The sequence below is a fragment of the Symphodus melops genome, assembly GCF_947650265.1.
Source record: "Symphodus melops genome assembly, chromosome: 1".
NCBI classification, from domain to species: Eukaryota; Metazoa; Chordata; class Actinopteri; order Labriformes; family Labridae; genus Symphodus; species Symphodus melops.
In genome coordinates, this window is record NC_136691.1 from 13765156 (window position 1) to 13779642 (window position 14487).

Below are 14487 nucleotides of genomic sequence, written 5' to 3' on the forward strand. Positions count from 1 at the left end.
TATCAGATCCGACATTTTAAATACATCTTTTTGTCTATCAGTAAATCAGAGATAAACGTTTTGAAATGATGTGCTTCGACAGTGAAGCTAAGACGACATCTTTCCCCAGTAGGGGGCGCCATCTGCTTTGCCCTATTGTGTTGAAGTCAGCTGACATACAACAGCCAATCACAGGGCGAGGACGGGCTGAACCACTTTGCGTAGAGCCCTGAGAGTTGACAAGGTTTTGGTTGTGGAGTATCCGAGAGGGGAGCAAGGGCGGCTACGGTTCTACAATGCCGAATAAATCAAAGAAAGAAAAGGTGAGTTAAAGAGTTGCCAACAGATTACGGTGGCTGAACGTCTGTTTTTTAATTGGTACACTTTTAAAAAAAAGGTTGTTTTTTTTACATGTATAAATAAACCGGCTTTTTAATAAGACCTAGCGATGTCCCATCATCACACTGACCGTTAACGGTAGCAGCACTCATCATTAGCTAGCCGCTATCCTGCTGCCAACATGTTAGCACTTACTACGTTTTGCTGCCTTATTAAAATAAAGCGAACTTATCCAGAATTATGCCGGTCAGTAAACTCTTTTTCTCTGACAACGTTGGTATGCTTTTAATAGCACAATGAGCGGTCTTTGGGTGTTATTTATGGTGACAGCGTAAAGTAACGTCTGCTAGCTAACATCAGGCTGTATTCAAACAGGAGTGTGAGACTTCTGGGTGGGCAGGCTTGCTATTTTTAGATAGTATTTTTCTTTTGCATGGCACCATTCATTGATAGACTGCTTGCGTATGCTTCCAGCCCACCCATCTGCGTATATCTGTTTGAATAAAGAACTTAAACGTGTGTTTCATTTCAGGAGTCCCCTAAATCTGGCAAAGTGAGCAAGAGTGGAGGACAGGAGAATATAGAGCATGAGGTAGGCTTACTGTGGACACTTAAAATAAACTTACAGTGAACTGTTTTATTTGTGCAAACTACATCTAAAAGCTCCAGTGTCAATTGCAATGATTGTAGGTGCGATTTAACAATGGTCAGATGTGATTACTGTAGTGGCTGTGGTTGCTAAAATACATGTATACATTTTTTTTGCAAAATGATGTCAAACTTATTTCAAACAGTACAGTAAAAAACATGAAAAATTGTGTTCACAGAATTGCGGCGACTTTTTAAGATGTAGTATAGTTGGAGTTTGTTCATCTCTGACACTGTAATGGTTTGGTAAAAGAGGTCCCTGGCTGGACTAACACAGTCTTCAGGCACCAATATGGTGGGCAGACATTATCCAATGGGGTTAGGTTGATTTAAGCCTCATGATTCTCAGGAAATACACACAACACGATACATCCAAATTCTTTTTTGCAAACATGTCTTTTGATTGCGACTATTTGAAAACATAACGATTTTTAAAGGTTATCCAGCCTTACTTAAGTAGTTTAACTGCCCGGATGATAGGCATGTTAAGACCTTTGCCAAAATCTGTTAGTCTTGTAGCTGTCATGATTCAGTGTATTTTGGAAATTAATTGCAGGTTTAGTTGTATGGTGTATTTCCTTGGTTTAGAGGCCAGTGTGGTGCAAGGTAATCACTAGTGAAACTGGGACTGGCCTTGTTTAAAGCAGCACATCATAGAGGTAAAATGAGCTGTGGACCATTGGTTAGCTTCCTCTCTTGATTCTGTTGGAGATCTGTGTGCTGACAGGTTTGGGTTGCACCTGGCTCATAGTTGTCCTTTTTGGGACTCAAGCGGCTGTTTGTTGATACCCTGGTGCTAAATTCCTGTAGATGAAATTGTGTATGTAGAGTACACCCCACACCTTGTGTACGGTTCAGTTGTTGTACTCTGCATGTGAAAAAGACCAGCCTTAATTCCATAGTAATTTACTGTTTTAAACATCTCCAGTGCTGCTTGTAAAATTTACCAACACTAAGTTAAAGCATAAGGTTTAAGGGGTTGCTAATAAGCCCCAGCTGGAAACCTGCATGCATGGTGTCTGCTTTTTATTTCACATATGAAGCAACGTTCACATGGCCACATTGCACGTGTCCCTGTTAAATAAAGGAATAACATTAAAAAAAAGTGAACATGTGTAAGAGGTTGAAAAAGATTGCCTTATAAAAATGGGTCTGTGCTATGAACAATTTTAGACAGACTTTTTTGTATGTGTGTCATCAAACAATCATACATGGCTAATGTGCACTGGATGCTAGTTGTAGTCTGTCATATACTTATGTGCCTACTTTAAGTCCATAAATCCAATTTATAAAGAAAATGTGAATCTGGAAACACTTGTTTGTATCTTATGCGACAATGACGTTGTTTGACAGCTACGGACTGTTAAAATGATAAACTGCAACCAACTGTGGTTGGTTTGCAATATGTAACAGACGTTTAATATACCCTGCTACAAGTTTGTTGTCTCGCACTTCAGGACTCAGTAGCACCAGTGCACGAAAAATGTTAATGTGCAGAGGTGCTGAAGAGGAAGAGAAGAGCATGTAGATGTGGTTTAGGAGACCTTGCGGTGAAAAGAATAGCAAGCAGCTGACACTGAATAGCTCTACTGCGCAAGCTGCATTATACGTTACTATATTGACAAAGAATCAAAGACTTCTATTTAAAGGCCTGATAGACATACTGTAGTATGTTTGTGAACAAATGTTATGCTGCTTTTGCAATGCCAAGGGACTAACATGGAAACTACTGATCCTCGCTGACCGCTCTTCACTGGAACAATGCTAACGCAGTTTCTGAGTGTAGCCAAACACCTGGATATGGTCAAACTTGAAAAGGTCAAATGTGTTATCGTGCCACTTCCCAAACTGCTGACGTCCTCATCAACAGTGTGTCAGCAGCGAGCTGTTGAAGAGCTTCTGCCCTGTCGACTTTTGATTTATTTATTTTCTTAAAGGGGGAGCTTTGCAATCTTTCAGCACTTACCTGTAAACATACACTCCAAAATGATCCAGTGTCGTGTGGCTCAGACGATAGACCTTGTTTTGGTCATGTAATAGCAGCAAAGGCATCTGGCGTGAGTCATTACATAACATCACGGCCCCACAAGGTCATGTTCTGTTGTTTTTTTTTCTTCTATAATATAAAACGATGTAAAGGTATCAGACCACAGTGTGGTCATACAAAACTGTTCTCAGGGTTTCCTTTTTTTCCCTCCACAATAAATGCTTGTGTTATATTTAACAAACAAAGATTTGAGTGAAGATCATCACCATGAGCTTCACCAACATCATATAGAAACACGATCAAACCTTCTATATGGAATATTTTCATACTATTTATTCTTCAGAGAACTGGAGTCTTTGTTTATCATGGGAAGTCAGATGTGTTTTACAGCTGACATGACAGACGGTTATTTAATATTTATGTTTTGATGCCTGTTCTTCATCTGTGTGTGTCAGAGGCTGTCATGCACAAAGTTTGAACCGAATGATTAATAAGAAGTTGGCCGCATGAAGACCTTTGAGTTTTGTTTCTGTTTTGCAAACTACAGTAGGGGCTCAGTGTGTTGCTGGATGATGGCAGCTAGCATGATTGCTGCTGTGTGCAAGCAGACATGTAGCAGATGTACCACCGCACCAAGCTTGTGTCAAAGTGCGAACGCTTGACAGCAAGCTGTTGTACTCCCCGCCCTTCTTTTTGTCCCATATACTTGCTTGGTGTTTCAAGCTCAAGAGAATGTCCATTATATACATGGGTTTCACTCGTTGCCTTGGTAACAAGCAAAGCAGTAAGCTACATTAAATGACCTTTTACTAGAAAATCATAGCGGCCCTGGCAGATGTTCCTACTCTGGCTTAATGAATTTACAAGAAGAATAGTTAATTAATTTCACTTGATTACACAATAATCTCGTTCATTAGAGGGCAGCTCAGCTTCTCTCTCTCTTCAGACAGCTCGCTAGAGGACTGGCTCCTAAGCTCCTCTTCTTTGCAGTGCTGCAGACTTTGACCAGCTTTCACTGGCTCTTAAATGAACCTTCTAACTCCCCAGTGAGTCACACGCACACGGCGCCACAGCTGCATCACAAGAAGTAAGCGGTGTGACATCAGGTGTGTGTTGACGAATGTATCCCAACAGACAGGTGGGACCAGCGATGAGGAACCTTTCACATCCATTAGAACCAAGGTCTAGATAGATTAGGCTTTCTCAGTAGTACTTCATTTTGTTTAGTTTTGACTTTTTGTTTAGGATTTCAGGTTATCTATAATACATTGTGATAGCGGTTTGTTAGTTTAGCTTTTGTTTTTTAAAAGTTTCAGTCAAGTTTCCTTTTTCATCCTTCTTTTATGAAATGAAAATAATGCTGCGTTCCAGTTGAACTGGGAAGTGGGAAATTACGAGTTCCCAGTTGGATGTGTGGACTGGAACGCCCCCTGAAGTCGTATTTACTTGTCGGAACGTCAGAGGAACTCGGACTAGCTCGAGCTGGAATCCAACATGGATGCTACGTGCATCCACCATTAAAGCTGTAACAATAGTGTTTATTAGCTGCTTGCTCCTCTTTATGTGCGATTAAATCAATCATACCGACACTACTGTGCAAGTTTCTATCTGTGGAAATGTTGTCATTTAGTTTTCGTGCACAAACTATCACGTATTGTGTTGTTATCATCTGGTATTAGCTAACAAAACAAAGGTACTCCTGGAGGTGTCCATCTTGCTTTTCTGACTTGCAACTGGGACACGCTCATCTTGGGTGTGAGGTCATTCCAAGCCCTGAAATCCCAGTTTGGAGGTAAATGAAACGTAGCAAAACCATGATCAGGGCCCATGGTTGGATTTTATCTGTCCAGCCCTTCAGATGTCTTCTTGGTTTTTTTTAAGTCTTGTGGGACTCAGCTGGCTGGGGTAATCGTGGATAAACAAGTCCCAATGTTTTCTTTCTGTACTTGGTGTGTTGATGTGTTTTTATGGCCTTAGTTTTAATAGTGGAAGACACTATTACACAATGGCTACTACATTGCATGCACACACTTTTATCAGACCTCCAAAGAGCTTGCTGTACCCCGTGCACCACATATGCTTGTTTTACCTCAGTGTCACTAATGTTTCTTTTTTTTTTTTTTCTGTCTTGCCTCAGCAGAGCTCTAACAGGAAGACTAGCAACAGTGTTCCTCCCACCACTCAGCTGCTAAAGGGGAAGCAGCCAGGTTCCCAGACACCTGTCAAAAAGGACAAGAGGCAGAGTTCCTCTCGCTTCAGCTTGAGCAACAACAGGGAGCTGCAGAAGCTGCCTGCTTTTAAAGGTATGTACTGGTGCTGTGACTCCACTCTGTCATCCAATCCAAAAAAGGTTTTGACAGCAGAATTCAGGAGTCCAAAAATCATTCTCAAGCTAAAACTAGAGCTGTCCCCCCCCACCCCTCACCCAAAGGTATGTGTGGTAAGGGGATCTCTGTAATCTTGACACAGATAAGTGCAGGCCTCATAGACCTGCATACCTGCATGCACACCGTTATTTACTCCCTCTTTTCACACTCACATATCGATGAACCATCCTTGCTGCATCACTCTTATTTTAATAGCAAGCTGAGCATGACATTACGCAATCCAAGGAAACAGAGGACGTACATGCCATGGACTTTGTGCTGGATTTTACCCAAGTGTCTATATTTAGTTGTAATCCAGAGATAAAGCTTTAATACCGTGGTCCCTGTGTTTCAGGATGCTGCCAGTGACCGGCGATGTCTGGTCACTGTCACTCTGTTCCCTTTCTCTCGTCCCCCGTGTATAGAAGATGCATATGTGTTGTATATTTGCAGATGTTTCCTGATGTTTACTTAAACATTGGCATCAGTTTAGCACCAGATGGAAATGAAAAGAGGTGACACTGCCAATATCCCTCTGGGCTTATAATCTATGCATGAGACTGTGTATGAGTGCACGCAAGTGTGCATGAATACAGCCAACAATGTTTTCCATGCTTTGAAAAAAATTGAAAAAAAAAGAAAGAAAATCCTTCAGGTATACTGCATTATGGGCTTGTATGCATCTGTGCAAGTTGATACAGAATATAAAAACATGCAAAATACAAAGGCAGAGGGATTTTATAAGCGTCATCAGGAGATGCCCTCTCAGTAGAGACTTTTTTTTTTTTTTTTTTTTTTTTTTTTTTAAGATTTGGAATTTTTGTGTAACTACTAAGGCGATGACAATACGATGTGGCTGCATTTTCAGTGTCTGTATTTGGAAAAGTAGAACCTGTAGGTAGTTTTGCATCGCTGTATGTTGAATATATATGTTGAAATGATCATTTAAAGAGGAAAGGGGTTCTTCAGTGTGTAATTTAATGTGTCTTTGTGCACGTAAATGGATCCCAAGTTGTTCCTGCTGCTTCTTTGGTGGCGTATGAATGGGTTTAGTCAACACTGATGGAGACAGTATGATATAGCAGCCTCTGGCACCAGCGTGTGGATGGGGAGGTAGAAAAGTACCACACGAGCTCAAGTCCATTTACCATTCAGTTTTTACTTAGTGACTGTTCAGACTTAAACACCCTACCTGAACTAAGAGGCATTTAAGCAGAGACATCTTTCCTCTATAGGAAGTAACAATCTGTGACTTCAGGCACAGCTGTTGTGTTAAAGTGCACTATTTTTTCACCATTTCTCACGTGTCTTTTATCTTGTTTAGTTTTTCTTTGCACTGTTAAAAGGTCCCCCCCCCATGACTGCAGCCTCATACAGGCAATTCATCACTGCAGGGTTTATTTTCTTGTGTCATAAACACTGGTGCCAAAAAAGCACAGAACAACAGTTGTTGCCTCTGCATGTGTAGCTGTCATGCACAGAGCTTCTATCACATAGGTTTTGTCACCATCTGCTGGTTAGAGAAGCAGACATCACTGTTATTACTTCAACAGACTTCACAAGTCCAAAGACAGTCAGGACACATGAAATATATACTTGTGATATTTAAGCCAGATGAACCAAAAAATCACATCAAACAAATGAATACTGTTGAAGACTAAGGGAGAATGGAAAGCATCTAATTAATTTTTTTTATTTTTTGAAATCTTACAATGTTTTATCAGGGTACGATAAGGATTAGTTTTTATATTGCTTTTAGATGGCAGGTTCTGTGTAATTTGAAAGGTTCAGAGGTCTTTAGCACGTAGGAGGATAAGTCTCTGGTTTATAACAGGATGATATGTGACAGGATTATGACATATTTCCTGCAGTCCTCTTTAGATTTGACCTGTTTCTACTCCGTGGAGAAAGATGTGGAAAACCAATTCTGCAGTTGGGTTAAGGAATACTAAAGCACACCCGACGTTGAATCTATTTCTACAGACTGTCTCTCTTTTATTGTCTGCTCAGACACTAAAGACACTGTTGTGTTTACCTACCGCGTAAAACAGCGAGTCAACACTTTCAACACTTCTTGTATGTTGGACAGCGGGACGTGTTTAAAGTGACACTGAAAACACAGATATTTATTCAAATGGGTTATTTAAGCAGGTTGCCAAAGGGCAAGGCAGGTTTCAGGGAAGGGTTTCCTCTGCCACCTTTGTTGATGTCAGAGGAAGAGACTCCCACAGCACATGAGAAAGACTCCCCTTTGTCACAAACGTCTTGCATGAAGCACAGAAACGAAGACGTAGCTCGTTGTCTGTGATCAGCCTGTCGAAGCGGTCCGTATCTCGCAATTGTTAACACAACTCTAATAAGAGTTACTTTAAAGAACAACCTTTGATTTTGCCCACACACTTTATTATCTGGTCTGATTAGTCAAATTTTACGTAACAATGCAGAGAGTGGTTGGTACAGCCTCCACTTTCAAATTGCTGACATCAGTGTACAGACTGGTGGCCGTAGGTGTTCATTAGAAGTGGACATTTTTTATTGGCTTTCTCCCAAACATTATACCCAGTGTAATTTCAGGAAAAGTATCGGAGCTGCTTGGTCTGAAGTGTTGACTCTTGAAATGGAAGTGATACAAAGTTGTAAGGCCCCCCCCCCCCAAAGGTCAGGATTCAAGGTTAATCATTGACGAGATGTTTTACCAAGACATCAAAATCAGTGTTTCTCCAAATCTTTTCTGAAGTGGAAAAACAGACACGGGAGACTTCAGGAAACGTATGAGGAGAGTCCAGTGCTGAGCTGCTGTGGTTTGTCATTTTATCTGCAGAGGTGACCTCCTTTTAAAAAAAAAAAAAAAAAAAAAGAAAACAATCCTGGAAGTTAAAACACTGAATTAAGCAGTTTAATTTAGAAAATCAGCCTGGTCCAACACTCTTTTGGAGGCAGTGAGCTCGTTCCAAGCAAGCCTGTTCCTCTCTTGCTGACTCGAGCACTCAATTTGATTTAAATATTACAGGCAAAGGTTGTTGTTAAAACTCTGGCAAACTTGGCTTTGCAGGTAAAACATGAGCCATATGGGATTTTACAGCTACACTCCAATTCTCTTGAGTTTCTTGTTGACTCAGTATTCAATAGACAAAAAGGATCAGTCTGGTACAAATTGGCTAAGATCTGTGACTTAAATCACAGTCTATTCCTGTTGGAGATATGAGTTAAAAATAAAAAAGTCTCCGCTGTGATTGGTCCGTTTCCCCAAACCCATTTTAGCAGTAAGTGCTTATTACGGAGTGAGAGTGAAGATAAGCAGACCAGGAAATCAGCCACTCAGCTGTGTATTTTAGGCCGCTGTCAATGACGGATTCAAAGACAGCTGTGATGAAAACTAGCAGGCCCACTCCCCATCTCCTCCACGACTCGAGTCACCATGTCCAGCAGGTTCGCTCCTTCTGCACGACCAGGAACAGACGCAGCAAAAAAGAAAAAAGAAACGGAGAGGGAGCATTTGTAGCCAGTGGGTGTGTTAAGTGTTGTTCTGGTCTGAACAACAGATCTACTGATGGGAGAGTTCCCCATGACTAGAGAACCGAGTGATAAAGAGTCCTTTATTTGCTCAAAATGCCCCACTGTTGTATAATATATATGTATGGATCGAGCAGACTTCATGCTGCAGTTCTGCTGAACTCTTCCAATTTGGATTTCTGACTAGATCATTGTGCTCATGCCTGATGACTGTCAGGCCGTATGTGGAGTTTATCAGCGCTGTACATGGAATGTATGAAAGTACATGTTGTGTATGTGTGCGCCGCGTGTTGCCTGGCTGGGCATCCCCCCCATTGGATTGTATGAACAGCCGTCATGCATTGTGGGTTGGTTAATTATGACACGTGAGCGAATGTATCACACACACAAATATGCATACCATGAATTTAAACACACTGCCTTTGCATTTAAAAAAAGAACGGATACGCTGATATCGAAGTGAATAGATGACATGAGTTAGGTTTTTTTTTATTTAGTCGAGGCTCGTCTCTGTAAATCACACTGTGTGTAATGAAGTTGAACTGTTTTACTCTTTGCATATTAATCAACAAGAGTTCAAATAGTGCAGATGCCATGTTGACAGTGAGGAATGTTGCATATTATACTTTCCTACGGGCGGTTATTTAAGAAAGCATGTGAGGAATAGTGCTGAAAAACATGGACATCCGACACATTTTTAACTTGTTTAACAGGAAGAACACACACAGCGTGTGCATGTTTTTTGGGGCCTCAAAAGGTACCTGGCGTCATCATTGTTCCTCTGCAAAAAAATAAGCCATAATAAGAACGAGTTAGTCTATTTCCATTATTTGAAGGCTTATTGAATTCATCTGTGAATGTGACTTTTAACCGTCTGCCTCGCTCTCGATTTGCTCTTTTCCTGCACAGCTTCACAGTGCGGCTCACTGCATCCTGTGTTGCTCACATTGAGACTTCCTGCCCTTCCTGTTTCTCTGTCATATACACCTGGGCTCAGGCTGCGGTCCTGAAGAGCCATCTGTCACAAGAGAGCTCGCACACAAAGATAGCACACACAAAGGAGAGGCTTTTAGCTGACTAACTGTTTCACACTGTGACTTTGATGTCCACGCTTGATGAGCGTTTGTCTCAAATCCTGCACTTATGTGGCAAAAATCATGTCTGAACTTCCCTGTAGTGTGCACGCTTCAGGTTTGTGGTGATAACATTTTGTGTCTGACTTGAGTATTTGACTTTGTTTGTTGTGGTTTTGAGGTTTGTTGTCATTTGTTAAACTAACAAATGGAAAGCGAGTCGTCCCCATAATTCTCACTGAAATGAAATGTTGCCTACATGTTGGACAAGTGAGCATTTTCTGTCTCCTTATTTCTGTATTTTTAAATTCTAAAAGCGGTGATTCATGGAAGAGCTGCAGTTTGCGCTTTAAAACCCTTGACAGATGTGGCTGCTCCTCGCTCCAATCACATCAACAGTCCCTCCCCTCCACCCCCCCCCCCCTTCCTCAGCCCACCAGCCAATCCCTTCCCTCATGTTTATTTATTGCGACAGCCCGGCCCATGTGATTGCAGCCGGCCAACCGAGCTGCTGCACTGAGCTGTGACATCACTAACTAGCTGGTTCCCTCCAGCAGCAGGGGAGCTTCATTTTCTGCTCCGAGTGTTCATGCTAAAATGGAGGCTGTCTGCTTGCCGTAGCCTGGGCTGCCCTCTCCTCCCCTGTCTCCTGCCTTCGCTCTCTGATGTTGGCATGTACTAGAGCTACCAGCGGGATGGTTCTGGATGCACCGAGCTCTAATGGGCCTTACCAGCCTGTGGTCCTAATGCATTTTAGAGGTGAGAGCAGGAAAATTGCCTTCTCTGCTTTGCTATGTTTGTGCTTCAAGGGGAGATGGGCAATAATGTTGTTGTCACTTAGCAACTAAAGCTGCTGCTTCAGATTGTACACAAGAAAAATAATTCTGTCAGATCACTTTCTTTTTCAAAGTTGCTGCAAGACATTGTGAGCGTTCTACGTCTTTGTGTTGGTGGCAGGAGTATTTTTAGAAGAGGAAGTGGAGGTTTGTGTTTGTATGTCAACAGGGAAGGGTTTTGCCAAGACATTGCATAGCCTAGCTTCAGTCACAGGAGGGAGGGCCAGAGAGTGAGAAGGAGTGCTACTTTTCAGCCTCCCATCCCCCCATCAAGACTGCTGATGCCATTGGTAGTGAGGTCAAAGCTTGCTGTCAGTTTGTGCATCTTTGTGTGTTGTGTGTGTGTGTGTGTGTGTGGATTTGGGGGTCAGCTGACACTTGTGCAGGTTCAACTGCTCTGCAAGACGCTGCTGGTTAGTTTGCCTCTAACCACACACGCTCTAAGCTGCAACCTGCACAAACTGAGTCGTGATGAAAGTTAGCGTGCCTCTGAAGTGTACTTTAGTGTTACAAACCCAAGGTTAGCGTATGTGCATGTATTACCTTCTTCTATAAGAACGGGTGTTGCAGTGCACATGTACACCAAGTTCTATTTCATGTGAGACTTCGGTCTCATGTTGTGGCATACAGCACAAAAAGATGTCATAAGTCTGCTTTGAAACAGAATAAGAACAAAGTTTTTGAAACTAGCGCCTGTTGATTAATCCCATATAAATAATGAATCAGCAGCACTGTCATAGGACTCATCACACAGGAGCTTTCAGATGAGTAAAGGTTATCTGCCCATCCATGCAGAGAGGCCTGTGTGTGAAGTCTGCAGTTTCACAGCATGTCCTTTAATATTTAAGGTCTGTTCAGAAACCCTCATGTTGTTTTGTAACTGGAGCTTCTGGAGCTCATTGCACCAAGGTGCTGATGCTGATAATGATGAGGTTCAAACTATATGAACGTTTTGTTGCACTTGAGATGTCACGCCTTGCCTTTGCCCGTTGACGTCAAAACAGAAAACACTACATCCTTTTTTTGTCGGTCCTTATTCGGCTGAGAAGAAGGAAGGAAATACTCGTAATGATCACAAAAAGGTTGCAGCAGGTTTACTCTAAAAGTGACGTTTTGCCTGTGGCTGCAATTTCATTATTGGTCCACAGGGAGTCAGATCAGTGTTAAAACAAAACACATCCCATTAGTTTATTCCAGGGAAGTCTTAACCAAAGCTCCTGGATGAAGCACACTGCGAGCTCTTTGTCCTTTAGACTCTGTGTGTGGCTGTTAACTCGTAAAGGTAGAGCGAAGTACTCAACTTATTGTAAAGCTAAAGACAGAATTATCAGTCTTTTACAATATACGTCTGAATACAGACATTCAATGTTCTGGTATCAGTTGTTCTGTGGTACTGTACAAGCAAGCCCTAAAGGCACACAGTCAAAGGACAAACTGTACGATGCCTCACCCACCACCTCAGGAAATCAAAGCTATTAAGATGTTTTCTGACTGCTTTATCTTCAGGGACATGTAATAATGTGTGTCTTGTAGAAGCAGTATGTAGGCTAAAGCACACAATTTATTATTATTTTTACCAAACCTTTATTTAACCAGGTAAATAGCCCATTGAGATCAAGATCTCTTTCACAAGGGTGACCTGGCCAAGAGTGCAGCAGCACACGCAGTGTCTCCCCTACCTTTTGTATTTGGGGGGTGACATAACCCTAACCCCCAAATATGATGGTCAATATAATGGTTAACACTCCATTCAGAGGAAGCAGCAAAACTAAACGTTTTTTTCTCGAGCTCAGTGCGAAACAGGTCCGTTTAAAAACATCACAGGAACGCAAGGCATATTGGCTTCTGTTTCTTTAAAGGTGTGAACATAAATAAGGAGGAACCAAACCAAGAAGAGCTTTATAATTAAGACTCAGCTGGTGTGTATACCTGCGCACCTGCAAGGACGGCCAATCAGATTTAGTGTAGAGATCGCAGTGATGAGTAAGGCGTCTACAACCAGTAACGAATCTCAACGCACAGTGATGCACGGTGTCCAATGACTATAACTAACACTTGTTTCAGGCGCCTATATATATATATAATATATATATATATATATATATATATATATACACTCAACAAAAATATAAACGCAACACTTTTGTTTTTGCTCCCATTTGTCATGAGATGGACTCAAAGATCTAAAATTCATTCCAGATACACAATATTACCATTTCTCTCAAACATTGTTCATAAATCTGTCTAAATGTGTGATAGTGAGCACTTTTGCTTTGCTGAGACAATCCATCCCACCTCACAGGTGTGCCACATCAAGATGCTCATCAGACACCATGATTAGTGCACAGGTGTACCTTATACTGCCCACAATAAAAGGCCACTCTGAAATGTGCAGTTTTGTCTCACAGCAAAATGCCACAGATGGCGCAAGCATTGAGGGAGCGTGCAATTGGCATGCTGACAGCAGGAATGTCAACCAGATCTGTTGCTCGGGCATTGAATGTTCATTTCTCCACCATAAGCCGTCTCCAAAGGCGTTTCAGAGAATATGGCAGTACATCCAACCGGCCTCACAACCGCAGACCACGTGTACCACACCAGCCAGGACCTCCACATCCAGCAGGTTCACCTCCAAGATCGTCTGAGACCAGCTACTCAGACAGCTGCTGAAACAATTGGTTTGCATAACCAAAGAATTTCTGCACAAACTGTCAGAAACCGTCTCAGGGAAGCTCAACTGCATGCTCGTCGTCCTCATCGGGGTCTTAACCTGACTCCAGATCGTCGCCGTAACAGACTTGAGTGGGCAAATGCTCACATTCGATGGCGTCTGGCACGTTGGAGAGGTGTTCTCTTCACGGATGAATCTCGGTTTACATTGTTCAGGGCAGATGGCAGACAGCGTGTGTGGCGTCGTGTGGGTGAGCGCTTTGCTGATGTCAATGTTGTGGATCGAGTGGCCCATGGTGGTGGTGGGGTTATGGTATGGGCAGGCATCTGTTATGGACGAAGAACACAGGTGCATTTTATTGATGGCATTTTGAATGCACAGAGATACCGTGATGAGATCCTGAGGCCCATTGTTGTGCCATACATCCATGAACATCACCTCATGTTTCAGCAAGATAATGCACGGCCCCATGTTGCAAGGATCTGTACACAATTCTTGGAAGCTGAAAATGTCCCAGTTCTTGCATGGCCAGCATACTCACCGGACATGTCACCCATTGAGCATGTTTGGGATGTGCTTGACCGCGTATACGACAGCGCGTACCAGTTCCCACTAATATCCAGCAACTTCGCACAGCCATTGAAGAGGAGTGGACCAACATTCCACAGGCCACAATTGACAATCTGATAAACTCTATGCGAAGAAGATGTGTTGCACTGCATGAGGCAAATGGTGGTCACACCAGATACTGACTGGTTCTGAGTCCCCAGACCCTCAATAAAGCAAAAACTGCACATTTCAGGGTGGCCTTTTATTGTGGACAGTCTAAGGTACACCTATGCACTAATCATGGTGTCTGATGAGCATCTTGATGTGGCACACCTGTGAGGTGGGATGGATTGTCTCAGCAAAGCAAAAGTGCTCACTATCACACATTTAGACAGATTTATGAACAATGTTTGAGAGAAATGGTAATATTGTGTATCTGGAATGAATTTTAGATCTTTGAGTCCATCTCATGACAAATGGGAGCAAAAACAAAAGTGTTGCGTTTATATTTTTGTTGAGTTTGAGT

The 14487-nt window shown here is 42.2% G+C and overlaps 1 protein-coding gene across 3 annotated transcripts in view; it reads left to right on the forward strand.

Moving 5' to 3' along the window:
* The first annotated feature begins 192 nt into the window (after positions 1-192).
* Positions 193-14487, forward strand: part of LOC306839226 (serine/threonine-protein phosphatase 2A 56 kDa regulatory subunit gamma isoform-like) — a 25948-nt gene continuing 11653 nt past the window's right edge. Inside the window, exons 1-3 of one of the 3 annotated variants that reach the window (XM_079367790.1) lie at positions 193-302; positions 851-910; positions 5091-5256. In XM_079367790.1, the coding sequence (XP_079223916.1) occupies positions 276-302; positions 851-910; positions 5091-5256 (253 nt within the window). In that variant the 5' untranslated portion in view covers positions 193-275. Of the gene's footprint in view, positions 303-850; positions 911-5090; positions 5257-10481; positions 10665-14487 lie in introns of those variants that run through there. The other 2 variants (XM_079367791.1, XM_079367792.1) reach the window with 2 other exon arrangements.